The sequence below is a fragment of the Hyla sarda genome, chromosome 1 (genome assembly GCF_029499605.1).
Source record: "Hyla sarda isolate aHylSar1 chromosome 1, aHylSar1.hap1, whole genome shotgun sequence".
In the NCBI taxonomy this organism is placed as follows: Eukaryota; Metazoa; Chordata; class Amphibia; order Anura; family Hylidae; genus Hyla; species Hyla sarda.
Genome location: NC_079189.1, coordinates 211,831,078 through 211,850,253, shown reverse-complemented (window position 1 = coordinate 211,850,253; position 19,176 = coordinate 211,831,078). Strand labels below are relative to the sequence as shown.

Here is a 19,176-nt window from a genome sequence, read left to right as displayed (position 1 = left end):
CATGCTCCTAGAATTTTCTATTTATTTAATTACATAGTCAGGAATAACTAGATAGCTTCATTCCAAAGTTCAGCTACATATAAAGACAATTCTCAGTTATACTTATATTTAGTATATACTAGATTAAAAGATTACAACAAAGAAAGATTATCAAGAAAGAGACTTTTTGAACTACAACAGCTTAAAAAAAAAACAACCATTACAAGTTTACCCTTATAAGCTTATTTCTTTTTTAAATAAATCAAAAACAGACAGATATTGATCTCTTGCCTTATGGTTTCCACTGAAGCTTAGCGGCAGACATAAATTACACTTTGCACAGTGTTCAAACTGCTCCTTTGGGCCGATCCTTTAAAAAAAAAAATAAAAATGATATATAACAAAAAATAAACACAAAAAAAATAGTATATAAAAATATATGAAGTTAGCAAAACAGAATACTTTCACTACAGAAAGATGATATTAGTAAAGACAACTTTACAAGATAGTCTAAGAGCATTTTAACTGAAAATGTTAATATTTTTACAGAAATGTGAACAATTCCCTGTCAGTAACTAAAATGACATATCCCTTTTATTTATTCTATCTAGCACTGAAATATTCTACAACACCGTACAGAGATTATTACATTGGTCCCCATCTCCGCTGGGCTCATAATCTAGCCTCAGTATTTTTTTGGAGAAGGTAACCAGACTACCCAGGAAAAACCCACGTAAACATACTCTGGTGCTGCAAATGCTGACCACATGTATACCAAAATGTATATATGTTTGCTTTATATTCCATATTGCATGTGACATTTAAGCTGTTCAAGAATTTATGAGTCTTCTGTATTATTTAATTGCTCTTCTTTCCCAAACAACATAATATAATGTGAGCAATTGTGTTAAATAAGAAATCAGACTTGTCCATGCTGTATGCGGCCCATACCTTTAGCTGACAGATCCACCTAAAGTGGTACTCCGGCGTAAATTTTTTATTCTTTATAAAGCCCGGAATGCTGGCAATAAAAAAATAAACCAGGACTTACCTCTCGCTGAGCCCAGTGGGCCTGGGCCTCAGACTTCCTCCTGGTGCTTGGGACCAATATGCCACTTTGCCACTCAGCCAATCACTGGCGAAGGTAGGACACCTCCGTGGCCAGCGATTAGCTGAGTTGCAATGTTGTATGTCGGGCCCCAGAAGCAGGAAGAGGATCGCAGCTGAGACACAGATGGGTGGCCAGAGAGTGGTGGGAAGTAAATCCAGGTTTCTTTTTTTTTTAAATGTCAGCAGCGGGACCCCCGCGATTTTTATAGGGGATAAGAAGTTTTTAGCCGAGTACCCCTTTAAGATGTAAAATCCACCATTAACAATTAAAACTACCTTATTGCACTCCTAAGGATCAAATCGTCTTGACTTTGCAACGTGTTGAATAGCACTCAATAGTGTTTTTAATTCATTTTTACTCTGTATACTGTGAGTTCTGCTACAGATTTCGATCCATAGTCTGGCAGTTTCCACAAAGACATATTATTATTTTTCTTTTTGTAGCACATTTTTAAATAATCTGAGCTGGATGGGGAGAAACTAGAGAGGAGCTGACCAGGGGACACTTATGTTCACCCCCCCTATAAGACTATGTTTTGTGTGAGACAGCATGGCATTTCAGAGGAAAATGTAGTTCACAGTAATGAAGGAGGCTGTCGGTACTTTATACAACCTTAATCTGCTGACAGGTTCTCTTTAAAAGGGTTTTGTCACCATAGACAACAATTCTATATCCACAGGATGGAGATGTCTGACCTCAGGAAACAATCTTGAGAACGGTACTCTTAAAGTTCCCATCTGAATGCACACTCAACCACTGCTCCACTCAATGTACAGTGCTCTCCATGGTGCCAAAACCCTTTTAGGGGCCTAAATGTATCCAGAACTAAAAGGTCAAGGAAAATCTATCTATATATATAAAACTCAACGTGTGTGTGTGTATGTATGTATGTATGTGTGTGTGTTCCAGCATCACGTCCAAACGGTTAAAGATATTAACATGAAACTTGGCACACATGTTACTTATATGTCAACAACAAACATAGGATACGTGATTTAACCCTTACTCACTCCCATTTGCCAGGGGCGGGGCTTAAGTTTAAAGTCCCATACAAGTCTACGGGAAATATATGTTACTGCATAACTTCCAAACGGCTGGAGATATTTCCATAATACTTGGTCACATGTTACTTATATGTCCACTTAAAATATAGGATAGTTAATTTAACCCTTAACTACCCCCATTTGTGAGGGTCAGAGTTTTTGTTTAAAGTCCCATGCAAATCATTGGGAAATGTATGTTCCCACATAACTTCCGTACCGCTGGAGATATTTCAATAACTGGTACACATATTACAGGTCGGGATATGAGGACGGGATAGGAGGATGGAAAAGGAGGACGGGATAGGAGGACGGAAAAGGAGGACGGGATAGGAGGACGGGATAGGAGGACGGGATAGGAGGACGGAAAAGGAGGACGGGATAGGAGGACGGGATAGGAGGACGGGATAGGAGGACGGAAAAGGAGGACGGGATAGGAGGACGGAAAAGGAGGACGGGATAGGAGGACGGGATAGGAGGACGGGATAGGAGGACGGGATAGGAGGACGGGATAGGAGGACGGGATAGGAGGTCGGGATAGGGGGACGGGATAGGAGGATGGGATAGATGGACTGGATAGGAGGACGGGAAAGGAGGACGGGAAAGGAGGACAGGAAAGGAGGTCGAGATAGGAGGACGGGAAAGGAGGACAGGAAAGGAGGTTGAGATATGAGGACGGGATAGGAGGACGGGATAGGATGACGGGATAGGAGGACGGGATAGGAGGACAGGATAGGAGGTCGGCATATGATCACTGGATAGGAGGTCGGGATATGACAACAATATATGAGGACAGGATATGAAGTCAAAAGCTTCCTCCTTTGTTTATTTTCCTCCCCAACCAGGATTAGGAAGGAAAAACCGGGCAACGCCGGGTACTCAGCTAGTATATATATAAAACACATAAAACTATCAGTAATAGATAACTAAATGAGCTGTTCTTATCTATATCTGCTGCAAAAATAAATGCAGGTTTTTTGCTGTCATTTTATAAAAGAAAGTGATATAAATATTATAACAATTTAAAAGAAAATACAAATTCAGGCATATATTTACTGTTCGCTTTCTGATAAGTGGTAATGTCTCACTAAAATAGGCCAAAACCTGCTGTTGGGGTTTAAAGGGGTACTCCGCTGCTTTCGAATGCTGGAGCTGGCAGCTTGTGAAGTCATAGCCCCACCCCTCATGACATCACGCCCCCGCCTCCTCAATGCAAGTCTATGGGAGGGGGCGTGATGGTATAGACTTGCATTGAGGGGGTGGGGTGTGACATCATGAGGGGGCGGGGCTAATACATCACGAGCTGCCGGCTCCAGCGTTCGGAATAATTTGTTCCAAACGCTGAGTAGCGGAGTACCCCTTTAAACCCCAACAGCAGGTTTTGGCCTATTTTACCTCCTCGCCTTCGAAGAGCCATAACTCTTATTTTACCACCTACAGAGCAACATATAATATATATAATTTTTGTTAAAGAGAACCTGTGGGCCATCTGCCAAAAAACTGAGGCCAACATGTATCATTGTCTTTAGACTGTTTTTTGTGTCCACAAAAGGCGCAAAAAAGGCCCAAGCAGGGTTTATTTTCACCTTTTTGTTTACATATTTCTGCTGATTTTGAGTTGCAATCCACTGATTTTGGCAATACACATGATATGGAAGGGTTTTATGAACTGCGCCTTTTTGTGAAAAGGCGCAAAAAAGGCGCAAAGCCACTGAAAAGTCTCTAAAACTACACCACACCAGACTTAGCTTTTTGGTGTATGTGAAGAGAGAAATTTCTGAAAATGTGACCTACACAAAATTTATCAAATGCTCTGTGAACATTTAATAAATTTGGTGCTCCTATACATTACCAGTAGTGCTGGGAGGTATGACCTAATATGTATATCACAGTATTTTTTCAAGTTATGGCGGTATCACAGTATTACCATGGGGGAAACAGTGTATAAGTGCAGCGGCTGATAGTTAACCCCTTCCCCGTCATGGGGACCGTGCGCATGGCCCCCATGGCAGGGAAGGGGTTAACTGTCAGCCGCAGCGCTATCATGATTTCCTCCATGGGTGCACTGACGGCTATTCACTTACATTTTCGCCGCTGCACAGTTTATAATCCAGGTCCCCAGCTGCGGCCGCTGCAGAGCTGTCTCCCCCTGCAAGCGCTGAATGTGCAGACGCAGCGCTTCTGATCTTCGTCCCCGCTTCATTCTCTGATCCCCGAGCAGGGACGGGAATGTGAGAATCAGCAGAGCCTTCTCCCCCTGCAAGCGCTGAATGTACGGGTGTTGCAGAGCTTCTGATCCCGTTTACCGCTCGGGGATCAGAGAACAGAGCGGGGATGAAGATCAGATGCCCTGTGCCTGCCAGTCACATTTAGCGCTTGCAGGGGAAGGAGGCCCTGCAGAGCCCGCACCTGGGGACGGGCATGATAAACTGAAACAGCCTGCAGGAAGGGGAGAGGGGGGCTGAACAGGGAGCAGGCTCGGGGCTGAGGGAAACATCAGAGCCAGGGGATGAAGTTTCTGCGCTTTCCCCTGGCTCTGATCACTGAGAGCCAGCTGCAGGGGGAGCGGGGATGTGCACCGCACGTGAGCTCAGCGGCTCCCGCTCCTGCACATCCCGCGGCTGCGTCAGAAGTAATTCATTTGGGGGTGGGGGGAGGGGTGCGACCGGTATGGGCAAAAATTGATATCGTGCGAGGAAAAAAAAAACGGTATCCGATATGAACCGGTATACCGCCCCGCCCTAATTACCAGCACACAAAAAATGTATCAGCACACAAAAAAAGTGTAGAAAAATGCTTCACTTACACCTACAATGATAAATGCTGGCCTGAGACTTTACTGTCATTATATAGTTTAGGGTGCCCTGATCAAACACCTTTTTACCTTTTCTTGCTCTTCCTTTCCCGAGATACATTGGTTAGTAGGTTGGTTATAGTTTGTCTGACAATCTAGGGAATCAGTCAGATGGGCATGAACCTAATTTTAATAATGGAAGCAATTATCAGGTGATGGGTGGGATTATACAGTCAGGGGTGTGTATAAAGCATACAACATACACAACGTTCACACCCCCTGACTGTATAATTCTGCCCATCACCTGATATTCACTCCAGTGATTATAATTAAGTTCACGCCCATCTAACTAATTTCCCTGAATTGTCAAACAAATTATTAACCCACATCTCCGCAACAGGAGGACAAGAACCGGGTCCTCTTTACTATGCCCCTAGACATGTTATCCCCTATCCAAAGGATAGGGGATAACATGTCTGATCTTAGTTGGCCCAGCTGCTGGGACCGACGCCACCAATCCCCCCCCCCTGCGATGTCCGTGCCGGCACTGTGGCATTACGGTCACAGACGCCCCCTCCATTCATGTCTATGTGAGGCAGCGTGATGGCTAGTACATAGCTGCTACGCCTCCTCCCATAAACATGAATGGAGGGGGTGTGGCGGCTGTGATCACCAGTCATTCGTCACGGAGCGGAGTTCGCTCTGTGCATCGGGTGACTTGGCTGACGCAGCAAAGGTCACGGGTCCCCAGCCGCCAGCCGCCCGTGATCAGACATGTTATCCCCTATCCTTTGGATAGGGGATAAAATGTTTAGCGGCGGAGTACCCCTTTAAACTTAAAAATATAAAAAATAATAATCTACATTCTGACCCGTATAACTTTTTTATTTGTTGATGGAGCTATGTAATGGCTTGTTTTGTTTTTATGTCAATCGACGTGAGGGAATAATAACTTTAAAAAATATCTTTTAGATAACTTATTTGTGAAAAATGTCAAAAGGGGGACGATGATTCTAATTTTTATTACTGAAGGAGCTTTTTAATATTTTAAAAACTTTTTTTTTTTTTTTTAAAGACTCTTAGGAACTTATTAGATTGCTTAGGCTTCTTTCACACTTCCGTTAGGACGCGGCAATGTGACGGCCGTCAGAGTAGCCTGGGAGAGTAGCGGGAGAAAAATTACTGCATGTGCTGTCTTTTTCTCCCGCTCTTCCTGCTACAAAATAACGGTGCCCGATGGACCCCATTATAGTAAATGGGATCCATCGGGACCCGTTATTGCCAGTTGTGTCCCGTCCAAAAAACTGCCGATAAAGGCTGAAAGAAAAAAAAAAAAGAAAAAAGAGCCTAACTGCCGTTTAGGGGCGTGCACAATGACAGTGTGAAAGTAGCCTTATCCTGATAAATGTACTGATCAGTTAGAGCGGCACTCTCCTAGTACAGTCTGCCGCAAGTTCAATTCTGGCAGTTGCAGGCAAGTGTTGAGTATAACCAGATGCACATAAAGTGTCCTCAGCTCCTGAGTCCACTCTATATTCAATGACCACCAAAGTGCCATATAAAGGTAGTCAGTTAGGTTGTGCTCAAGATGCAAACCCTATACTTGTGGAAATGTCAGCAAAGAAACCACCTCTAAGGCTGGCTTCACAGAGCGATTTGCATAATTCTTCAATTTTTGTTTTGTAGGTCAAAAACACTGCCGCCAGATGTTGCTTTAAAGTGTACCTCCAGAGTTGCTCTCCCACCTGTTCTATAAAGTTCGGCCTGGAGTTAAGCACTTTTCATAAATAGTGGAAAAATCCCTAAAGGGGTTATACAGCTGCAAATTTTTGATTAGGTACATTATACTTTATTAACCCCTTAAAGAGGTAATTTTTTTAGATCAACTGGTGCCAGAAAGTTAAATAGATTTGTAACTTCTATTTAAAAATCTTAATGCTTCCAGTACTTATCAACTTCTGTATACTACAGAGGAAGTTGTGAAGTTGTTTCGAGTCTGTCCACAGTGCTCTCTGCTGACACCTCTGTCCATGTCAGGAACTGTCCAGAGAAGGTTACGTTTTCTATGGGGATTTGCTCCTGCTCTGGACAGTTCCTGACATAGACAGAGGTGTCAGCAGAGAGCACTGTGGTCAGACAGAAAAGAAATTCAAAAAGAAAAGAACTTCCTCTGTAGCATACAGCAGCTGATAAGTACTGGAAGGATTAAGATTTTTAAATAGAAGTAATTTAAAAATCTGTTCAATTTTCTGGTACCAGTTGATAAAAAAAAAAAATAGTTTTCCACCGGAGTACCCCTTTAAGGGCAGAGGGGGGGAAATGTACGGCCTATGCCCGCTCCCCTTCTATGATGCACCCATAGGAGCTTAGTGTGCATCATAACGCGATAGTCCCAGCGTCTATCAGCCGCCGGGACCAGAGGCTAATGCTGACAATCACCAATCGTGGTGATGCCTGGCATTAACCCTTTAGACGGCGCAATCAAAGTTGATTGCACCACTAAAATGTAAAAAAAAAAACTAATCCTGGCTGCTCAGTTTAGTGTCCCGGTCAGCTGAGAGGATGATGGGAGGGCCCTTACCTGCCTCCTTGCCGCCCAATTAGCACTCCAATACACCAGGCAGCCATGGCAGACTGGAGCAATGGAGCGCTGATAACACTGTTCCATGTTACGCCATAGCACATAATTTAACAGTGTGTGCAATCTAAGGATTGAATGTAATAGTCCCCTATGGGGACTATAAAATAGTGTAAAAGAAAAAAAAAAGTTAATAAATGTGAATTAACGGTATGAAGAAGTAGAAACAATAGCACTCCTGCACTCACCGCAGCGGTACGAGTCAGTCGGCTCCTCTCACGGGACCTCCGTCAGACAGCTAGATACATCCAGCGTGGGGCGCTTAGAGGTGACTGTCGGCGGTTCCCGAAAAAGCACATTACCTGTGTGCGTGAAACCGCCGCCAGTTGCCTCTAAACCCCCCCACGCTGGATGTATCTACCTGTCTGACGGAGGTCCCGTTAGAGGAGCCGACTGACTTGGATGCTGCGGTGAGTACAGGAGGGCTAGTGTTTCTACTCATTCATACTTTTCCCATCAAAAAATTTAATTCGGTGGTATTGCCGCGTGCGTAAGTGTCCAGCTATAAAAAAAACAACAAAATAAAAAATAAACATTAAAATATTATGTTAATTAAACCGCACAGTCAATGGCGTATACCTAAAAAGATACATAATTGTGTATTTTTGTCACTTTGTATACCCTAAAAAAAATGTATCAAAAAGACGCATTATAACAAAAATGGTACTTATAAAAACAACAGATCATGGCGCAAAAAATTAGCTCTCACACATCCCAGTAAAGGAAAAAATTAAAAAGTTATAGGGGTCATTTTTAAACATAAAAATTTTTGTACAAAAAGTAAATCATTTGGATATCGTTGTTATTGTATGGACCTACCGAATAAAGAGGTGCCATTTTTACCGAAAAGTGCACTGCATTAAAGCAGAAGTCTGTAGGTGGAAAATTTTAAGTGTTATGACGTTTAGAAGGCGAGGAGGAAAAAACCCTGAGTCCTTAAGGGGTTAATCATACCTGCATATACCACAGCCATCACAATGATACTGCTTCTTGTCCTTGTCATAGAGATGACATATACCGCAGTAATAATCCCCAAAAATGTTGTTACAGTGTTCACAACTCTGCTGAGCCTTAAAACAAAAGAGAAAAAAAAGTATCAATAATTGTTGAATAAAAATATGGTATTTAACCTACATTGCCCCAAATGAATAGGTCACTGCTGGCTAAAGCTATCAAGCATATTACAACATGCACACATTATACAGCTACATTGAACACAATAAAGGTATCCTAGCCTGAAAAGTTGGCTGTACTGGTCACGCATTGGGCCTCATGACAACATTGCTGTAGCCGGGGATTGGCTATAATGGTCATGATGTCACTAAGCCGCAGGGATCCTTGTTATTAGTAATGTTGGAATGATATGCCAAACAGAAAAGGGGCATTATTTTTGGGCATTTAAAGGGGTATTCCGGGATCTAAGCTTTTGTCTCCTATCCAGAGGATATAATGTCTGATCGTGGGGGGCCCGCCACTGGTACTTCCCGCAATCTCCCTGCAGCACCCGCATTGTATGCGGGGCTGCTTCTCCAGTGTTGGAAACTTCCGGATTTCCAAGACTGGAGACGTGAGGTAATGTCACGCCCCCTCCATTCATGTCTATGGGAGGGGGCGTAACGGGGCGTGACGTTACATGACCCCACATTATAGAAAGGGAGCGGATTCAGGGTGCACATGTACGCCCTCAGTCCTTAAGGGGTTAAAGTGTACCTTTTGTCAACAAAAACTTTTTATATAATGTAGATAAGACCATTATATGTATATTTGTAATATACATTGGTTAAAAAAAAATATGTATATTTTTGTCCCTGCAGATATTGCCTGTGTGTCACTATAAGGAGTCCAAATACAGGAAATGAGGGTGGACAAGCAGGGCTCTGTGTAGTGAGGCTTTGTGACATGGTCCCGGCTCACATAGCAGGGTAATTGACAAGCAGGAGCCTGCACAGAGACCTGCTTGTCCTGCCCTCACTTCCTGAATTAGGACTTCTCATAGAGACACAATAGCTGTCCTGCCCCCTCCCATAGACTTGCATCAAGGGGCGGGGCGTGACGTCTCATTGGGAGGGGATATGACGTCATGAGCTCTTGGCGCCGGCTCCAGCGTTCGGAACAGTTTGTTCCAAATGCTGAGCAGCAGAATATCCCTTTAAGATTTCTAGATAAGCTTTTCTTGCTTCTTGACTGCATTACATGTTTCTTATACAAACTGTACCAAGTATGTAAATATGTTATTATTTAAAAAAAATAAAAAACGGGTGCCTGGAAAAGGTGGAAACAGTCCTAGGAGTCCTAAGACTGTCATCCCGGACTTTTCCAGACAACCAGAGCACTCGAAAAGCTTAAGTAATTTATGAAAACTAAAGGCATCAATGGCTGAGCCGTGAGGTTCGTTGCAAACCAATTTACTGTAAGTTCCGTCAATTCTAATACTCACCTACCTCAATTCCCCACAGCTGCCATTCACAGTCCCCGGCGCTCACCCCTTCTTCCTGTGACAGATTAACCCCAGATAAACTGCTCACTCAGCCAGTCACTAGCCAAGAAAACTCCCCATTGCACAATTTTCAACTGCGTCACGGCCACCCTACTTCTGCACCTTGACACCCTACTCTCAGATTTATACAATCAGTTTTAGACCAAATGGAGCACTTTCGGTATTGCTTAAAGCAGAGACAATTGTCAGATGAGTGTCATCTAGCAGTGAAGATAAAATAATCTGTAAGTATTACCTGTGCAATTGCTGGGTTCACATTACATGAGGAAATGTTGGTTTATGCATTATTGACAGAAGGCTTTACTTAAGTAAATGTCACTTCAGTATTACAGAGAATATTAATCTTCATCTCTAAAGAAGCAAGTAATTTAAAAGCCCATGTAAATACTAATATACTAATGAAATCTACCAGAGTTCTCAGTAGGGATGTCTACAGTTATTTTACACAGCCCGCCTTAACCAGTATAGACATCCTTCCCCCAACATGCATGGCAGCAAATACAGATAAAACTGCTGCTGCAAGGTACGTGGGGGGGGGGTGCTGCTGCAAGGTACGGGGGGGGGGGCGTTTGGGTGTTACTCACCGAGTGGCAGGAACAGGCTCCCCCGCACCCGTCCCTCCCGCATCGGCTCCCGGCTCATTCCTTCCCCCATGAAGCTCCTGTCCAGGGTGCCTCCAGTTGTTTTACCACTACAACTCCCAGCATGCCCTGACAGCCAAGTAGTGGTTAAACAGCTGGAGGCACCCTGTTAGGAGAACTAAGGGCAGAAGTTGCCCCCAACCCCCCCCCCCCAGCAGGCATCGGTGACGTGGTGCCTGCTGGGGAAGTCTGCCTGGTAGTGAGCACACTACCAGGCAGACTAAATGCCATTTTTAAAATAGTAAAAAAATAAATAAAGGCAGGGAGGGTGTTAGGGATAGAAGGGCAATAGGCAGGGACAGGAAAAAAAAAAAATACATGATGGTGGTAGCTACCCTTTAACCCCTTAAGGACATAGGGCGTATCCATACGCCCCCGTTTCCAAGTCCTTAAGGACCAAGGGTGTATGGATACGCCCTGAGCATTTCCGGCCCCCGCCGCTAGCCGGAGCCGGATGCCTGCTGAAATCGTTCAGCAGGCATCCCGTTATATCGCCCAGGGGGGTCATTATGTCCCCCCATGTCGGCGATTGCCGCAGATCGCTGGACAATTCAGTCCAGCGATCTGCAGCGGATTCCGGGTCAATCGGGTCTCCAGTGACCCGATGACCCGGAATTACTGGCTGATCGGGGCCGTCAGAGACGGCCCCGAACAGCCAGAGCCAGCAGGGGTGAGGTGGCACTGGTGCCACCTCACGATCGCCCTGATTCGTCGGCCGGATTCCCGGCCGACCAATCAGGGCGCCTGCTGCGGGTGTCACTCCCGCAACCCGCTCCGCCCCTCTTCCGGAGGACGTGAGGGGGCAGAAGACCCCGGGTGCTGGGGACCCCGATCCCCGGCGTCCCTGTTGGGATTGGGGCCCCAGGAGCGACGGCGGCGGCGGGACTGACCTGTTCCCTGAGCAGCAGCAGGAGGTGAGTGACAGCAAATGTGACTCCTTCTCTTCTGAGACCTGTAGTGCGCCAGCAGAGCACTTTTCACCCCCATATGGGGTGTTTTTTGAATCGGGAGAAATTGGGCTTCAAATTTTGGGGGGTGTTTTCTGCTATTACCCTTTTTAAAAATGTAAAAATTTTGGGAAACCAAGCATTTTAGGTAAAAAAAAAAATTTTTTTCACATATGCAAAAGTCGTGAAACACCTGTAGTATATTAAGGTTCACATTACCCCTTGTTACGTTCCCCGAGGGGTCTAGTTTCCAAAATGGTATGCCATGTGTTTTTTTTTTTTGCTGTTCTGGCACCATAGGGGCTTCCTAAATGCGGCATGCCCCCAGAGCAAAATTTGCTTTCAAAAAGCCAAATGTGACTCCTTCTCTTCTGAGACCTGTAGTGCGCCAGCAGAGCAATTTTCACCCCCATATGGGGTGTTTTCTGAATCGGGAGAAATTGGGTTTCAAATTTTGGGGGGTATTTTCTGCTATTACCCTTTTTAAAAATGTAAAATTTTTGGGAAACCAAGCATTTTAGGTAAAAAAAAATATATATTTTTTTTACATATGCAAAAGTCGTGAAACACCTGTAGGGTATTAAGGTTCACTTTACCCCTTATTACGTTCCCTGAGGGGTCTAGTTTCCAAAATGGTATACCATGTTTTTTTTTTTGCTGTCCTGGCACCATAGGGGCTTCCTAAAGGTGACATGCCCCCCAAAAACCATTTGTCGCTCCTTCCCTTCTGAGCCCTCTACTGCGCCCACTGAACAATTAACATAGATATATGAGGTATGTCCTTACTCGAGAGAAATTGGGTTTCAAATACAGGTAAAAATTTTCTCCTTTTTACCCCGTGCAAAAATTCAAAAATTGGGTCTACAAGAACATGCGAATGTAAAAAATGAAGATTTTGAATTTTCTCCTTCACTTTGCTGCTATTCCTGTGAAACACCTAAAGGGTTAATACACTTACTGAATGTCATTTTGAATACTTTGGGGGGTGTAGTTTTTATAATGGGGTCTTTTATGGGGTATTTCTAATATGAAGACCCTTCAAATCCACTTCAAACCTGAACTGGTCCATGAAAAATAGCGAGTTTGAAAATTTTGTGAAAAATTTCCAAATTGCTGCTGAACTTTGAAGCCCTCTGGTGTCTTCCAAAAGTAAAAACTCATAAATGTTATGATGCAAACATAAAGTAGACATATTATATATGTGAACCCCCCCCCCCAAAAAAAAAATTATTTTGAATATCCATTTTCCTTACAAGCAGAGAGCTTCAAAGTTAGAAAAATGCAACATTTTCATTTTTTTCATCAAATTTGGGGATTTTTCACCAAGAAAGGATGCAAATTACCATAAAATGTTACCACTAAGTTAAAGTAGAATATGTCACGAAAAAACAATCTCGGAATCAGAATGATAACTAAAAGCATTGCAGAGTTATTAATGTTTAAAGTGACAGTGGTCAGAATTGCAAAAAATGCTCTGGTCCTTAAGGTGAAAAAGGGCTCGGTCCTTAAGGGGTTAAAGAGTACCTGTCATCAAAAAAAGTTTTCATATATTGTACATTAATATATCCCTAAAAACTTCCTAAATGTATGTCATTAAAACATTTTTTTTGATTTCCAAGTGTAATTTTAGTTTGAAATACCCACCACTAGGGGTCTCCCTACATAATCCGGTCTTATAGATTTCGGACTCATGCTGGCCTGGCATGAGTCCGAAATCTCAGACACGTGACTAGCACAGCGCTGCTCCATGCCTGTCAATCAGACAAGCGGGAGCTAGCGCTGCGCGCTGCTTAGGCTCACGGCTCGCTCCCCCGCCAGAGGAGAGGAGTTCCCCCGCCAGAGGAAACGAGTTCCCCCACCAGAGGAGATAAGTTCTGGGACCGCTATGCTGATCACTGGTACGGGGGTGGACACGCCGACAGGCATCTGTAAGCTCGCGCCGCCAGCAGTGAGAACGGGCAGGAGATGGACACGCCGCCAGCAGTAAGTAAGAGCAGGGGGTGGACACGCAGTGGGCTCTGCTCAGCCAGTCAGTCATCACTGCAGCTCAGGGTCCAGGTGGCCCACCGTGAAGGCACAAAGGCCACAGGAGACCCCTGAGGAGCGGAGAGAGACATGTTACCTCCGCTGACAGGATATTGGGGCGCAGTGTGAAGGGAGCACCCGTGGCAGGCAGCCCCTTACTTCATTTTGAGGTGTCTTGAGAGTGTACCTGAGACAGCTTGGGGAACCTACAGGATCCTTTGTGTGTGCTGAGAGGAGGATGGGGGTTGTTACCCTATCATAACATGACACCATGTAAGGGCGGAAGTGTTACTCGGCAGGCTTCATCTGACGTCACGCCTGCCGGGTAGCGCCCACTTCAGCCAGAGAAAGATGAAAGGCAGTGAGTAGGCTTTGAAAGATAATTATGAGGGAAATACTGGGCGAAAATAAAAAAGGAAAACTGCGGGGGGCTGTTAATAAAGAGGGCAACATAACAACAGCATTATATAAAGCAGTGGAGATGGTGACAGGTATTCTTTAAATATATCACTCAGTACCTAATCTTGATCATGTATATCTAATTTTATGTGTCTAGCACCTTTATTTATTTTTTTATTACACTTTTAAATGTAGATCACTAGTCTGAACTCCTCTCAAAGGGATGGGGCGTGGCCTCACTGTGCAGGTCTCCGCCCCCTCCCTCAGTATGCTGTCTGCTCACATGTCCCCTAGTATTAGTAAAACTACAACTCCCAGCTTGTCCTCACTGACAGTAGCGGGACACAAGCTGACAGTGGGAGGATTTTTCCTCCAGCACTGAGCCTTGCGCTCACAGCTGTCAATCAAGGAAGTGGGTCCATGACATAGGTGATGATGCATGGACACAGCAAGACTAGTATGTGTTCAAGCAGGCAGGGGGGGGGGGGGCCGTTGTTTGACTGGCTTTTTCAATATGAAATACTGAACATTTTCTAATGAAAGCAATTGTATAACCTATTGGTTATACATGCTTAACAACATATCAAAAGTTTTTGTATCTGACAGTGCCTATTTAAGGTTATTCATATTATCAGTGATACAAAAAACATGACATACTCTGTTATAAGTCCATGGGGCCCATCATGCATTGTGAATAGAAGCCATGATGCTACTGTGAACACGGCCATTGAGTGTCAAAGGAACAATGAAACACACAAGTAAATCTGGCCATATGAAGTTGACCTGTATGCTTAGAAAGAGACATACTATTGAAGCTCAAGGTAAAGTTATACTTTATACCTTTTGAATGCACTTGCACTTCACACACTGGACTTGGGTGACCTTGAAGCGATCCATCTTATGTGTTTCCTTGTTGTCATGGCAAAGGCGACAACTGTAAAATTTACCACAGCAAGGAGCCTGAAGGACAAAAGGGTAAGAAATATGCTTAATAGAATGTAACAGTCAATGCAATAAGAATTACAGTATAGTCAAGGAACATGACTTCATACACCAGCCTCAAATAGAATAATCCTCAAAATTATACTGCTATATACAAATGTATCGATACTGATCCATGTCTCCATAATGAGTATAGGGGGACATATAGTAACACCCACTCTACATGTTTCTGTGCAGGCAAGCAAAATGTATGGAAATGATTGCTTTCCTCAATAAATAAGGCTAAGTTCAAACCTATCAAACCAGAATTTCAGTGGTATATGTCGGAAAACCAGGAGACTGGGATGTCAGCGTATACCACAGTGTATCGTCACAGGACCCACTCACTTCTATTTGTGGAACGTTGTCTAAAAGTGAAATAGAAAAGGGAAAAACCAGCTCACCCCGCTCTGGACAGATGGAGCACCGGCAAACAAATAGAACAAAGGTTAGTAGAATCCAGCTCTTGTGCGAATAGAATCCAAATTTATTCCAATACGACAACACAGGAAGTTACGCGTTTCAATTTCGATTCTATTCGGACAAAAGCTGGATTCTACTAACCTTTGTTCTATTTGTCTAAAAGTGATTACATTCTGCACATTTGTGAGCGTAAACTGGTTTATTGTGACACTACATTTAGAAATGAATAGGTCCAGCGGGAACATTTTTTTTCCTTGGTCATAAAATATCTTGTAAGTGATCATTGAGTGTCATTGAGGGGTGGCCAGGGATCTGCTATGTACTGATGATGTGACACCCGTTCCTTCTGTTGGCTGACACGCATTGCTTGCCTCCCAGTGGTGGCCCTGTGTAGATTGCCTATCCATGCGCCATCAATAGGTATTGTGCAAGTCTGACACGTTATGAATCACAGACTCACAGTATGTGCGCCAGACAATCTACAGAGGGCTGTCAGGGGAGCATTTGTGTTTGAATCACCAGAAGTAGTGTGACATCACAGGAAATAGGCATTGCAGCCCTGGAACGTGAGGACACATGGTCACACTCCTCTGACAGTCAGGGACCATCTACAAAACATTTCCGTTTTAGGTGGAAAAAGGCCACCAAATCAACTTACGTAGGTATGCCTTGAATGGGGACGCTATTTCCTGCTAGACTGTGTCAGCACTTAAAGGGGTACTCCCCTGGAAAACATTTTTTTTTTTAATCAACTGGTGCCAGAAAGATAAACAGATTTGTAAATTACTTCTATTAAAAAATCTTAATCCTTTCTGTACTTATCAGCTGTTGTATGCTCCACAGGAAGTTCTTTTCTTTTTGAATATCTTTTCTGCCTGACCACAGTTCTCTCTGCTGACACCTCTGTTCATTTTAGGAACTGTCCGGAGCAGGAGAGGTTTGCTATGGGAATTTACTCCTACTCTAGACAGTTCCTAAAATGGACAGAGGTGTCAGCAGAGAGCACCGTGGTCATTCAGAATGGAAACTCAAAAAGAAAATAACTTCCTGTGGGGCATACAACAGCTGATAGGTACAGGGGGGATTAAAGGGGTACTCCGCTGCCCTGCTCCCAGAGCTCCGCTCCCCAGCGTCCAGAAGTTTGTTCTTCCGAACGCTGTGTGCGGGCTTCCGTGTTCAGGGCCGCCCCTCGTGACGTCACGCCCGCCCCCTCAATGAAAGTCTATGGGACGTCACACCCCCTTCCCATAGACTTTCGTTGAGGGGGCGCGCGTGACGTCACGAGGGGCGGCCCTGAACTCGGAAGCCTGCACACAGTGTTCGAAATAATAAACTTCCGGACGCTAGGGAGCAGAGCTCCGAAAGCAGGGCAGTGGAGTACCCCTTCAAGATTTTTTAATAGAAGTAATTTACAAATCTGTTTAACTTTCAGCCACCAGTTGATTTAAAAAAAAAAAAAAGTTGTCCAGGGTAGTACCCCTTTAAGCAGGTGTCATTCAAGTGACAGATGTCCTTTCAAGCGTCACTGTCATTTCTAAAAACAAAAAAAAACTTTTGACATGGCACTGGTCGCTCACACCGCTGCTCAGCCTATCGCCGGCAGAGGAGGGACATTGTTGCAGCTGGCGATTTGCTTAACCATGGTGTGACACATTGACCATGGGCAACGCAGGACACCACCGTAGAAATGGAGCACGATACTGGGACACTAAGGGAGCAGGTCAGTCCAGTTTATTGTTTTGTATTCAGAACATGGTACTGAAAAATAATTCAGCACGAGACAACTCCTTTTATATTGCTGGATAAAATGCTCCTCATTAAAGTCTATAGGGTTTACTGGGCCCCTATGGTGTAGGCCAGTGGTCTTCAACCTGCGGACCTCCAGATGATGCAAAACTACAACTCACAGCATGCCCGGACAGCCGTTGGCTGTCCGGGCATGCTGAGAGTTGTAGTTTTGCAACATCTGGAGGTCCGCAGGTTGAAGACCACTGGTGTAGGCCATGTAACAGACCCAGTATCGCCATCATATATGGTTCTTTGTCCCTATGATGGAGCTGAACAGATATGAATTATTTGGATGTGAACAGAGCCCATGTATTCAGCAGATCCTAATATACAGGTTAGAGATGAGCGAACTTACAGTAAATTCGATTCGTCACGAACTTCTCGGCTCGGCAGTTGATGACTTCTCCTGAATAAATGAGTTCAGCTTTCAGGTGCTCCGGTGGGCTGGAAAAGGTGGATACAGTCCTAGGAGACTCTTTCCTAGGACTGTATCCACCTTTTCCAGCCCACCGGAGCACCTGAAAGCTGAACTAATTTATGCAGGATAAGACATCAACTGCCGAGCCGAGAAGTTCGTGACGAATCGAATTTACTGTAAGTTCGCTCATCTCTAATACAGGTCCAATGAAGGCTTTGAGGAACAGCTGCCCACTGGACAAGTGCTTGCACCTTTGGGGTCACCTATTCTCTCATGATGGGTGGGGACGGGTCACCTATTCTCTCATGATGGGTGTGGACCCCGGATCTCACCTATGTGTAACAACAGCACTGACCCACTTTGTAATGTAGAGTCAAGATAAGATAGAAGTGAAGGCTACCACAGTGACATGACACATGCAGTGTGTACTACACAGGGTCCGGGTCCTGCCCCTTTCCCTCCATTCACCCCATATGCCCCTCACCCTCAGCTCGCAGCCTCTTATGTAGTGCTCACAGCCGACCGGCACCTCCACGTCCCCGGAGCCTTCAGCCATGTGTGATTGCAGGAAGCGGAAGCACCGGGGAGGAGACTGGTGACGGTTGTGAGCTGGAGCCGCCACCGCCGTGTCTATGACTGAAGAACACGGTGCCGCGCACACTACCCGCCATACACTGGCGGTGTGAGGAGATACACCGGCCCTATGCTTCCCTATGCGCTGCCTGACATTGCGGGAATATCAGGCGTGACAGCAGCGACCTCTGCAGGACACAGAGTGCACGTCTTCTATGGCGGCTGAAGGAGATACAGTGAAAACTCTTATCCCGGCCAGTTTTTGTGTGATAATATTCTTTAGTTCACCATACATTTTGCATTGTGACCATTATCTTTGAGAGGACCACCCCCTTTGAAGACCCACTTGCTAAGAATTTGCGTGGTCTTGATTGTATACCTTCTGCAGCCATACTAGAAGTCTTACATTTGGGCTAGGTTCACACCCTGTGTTTTATTGTATTTGGAGATATGAGCCATGAAATATTCGGTGGCATAGTTCCTTCTTGTTATTACTAGACATGTTGTCACAGTTTGGGGGTTCACTGGCCTTCCCCCCCCCCATTATACAAGCAAAAGCATGCACGAATAAATTATGTTGAAAAAGAAAAGTGAAGCTGAATGGGGACATGTATCATTATTTGTGTGCGGTAGAAGCAGTTTACCCCTTTTGCCGAATTCTAAATTATGCGCAGAAGAGCTAAATTTAAGCGCAATGAGTTTCATAAATTGCGGGTAAATATAGTAATCTCCTCATACCTCCACTCTGAAAAATGGAATCGATGATTTAGAGCATCTTGCTACGTGCAGTCCAAGATGGCTTATATTTGCGTAAAAAAATATGGTCATTGCGCAAGATTTCTGCGGGTAAATGAAATGTGCTAAATGTAATAAATTTGTGTGTACTAAATATGTCACTCCGAGGTACACCGAAACATACACA

General features: G+C 44.5%; 1 protein-coding gene across 1 annotated transcript in view; it reads right to left on the bottom strand.

Moving 5' to 3' along the window:
• RCHY1 (ring finger and CHY zinc finger domain containing 1) overlaps nucleotides 1-18,830 on the bottom strand; it is a 44,373-nt gene extending 25,543 nt beyond the window's left edge. Inside the window, exons 1-4 of the mRNA XM_056568144.1 lie at nucleotides 18,166-18,830; nucleotides 14,912-15,031; nucleotides 8,517-8,632; nucleotides 271-349 (exon numbers count right to left, since the gene is read on the bottom strand). Coding sequence (XP_056424119.1) covers nucleotides 271-349; nucleotides 8,517-8,632; nucleotides 14,912-15,031; nucleotides 18,166-18,237 — 387 coding nt within the window. The 5' untranslated portion in view covers nucleotides 18,238-18,830. The remainder of the gene's footprint in view (nucleotides 1-270; nucleotides 350-8,516; nucleotides 8,633-14,911; nucleotides 15,032-18,165) is intronic.
• Nucleotides 18,831-19,176: the final 346 nt, after the last annotated feature.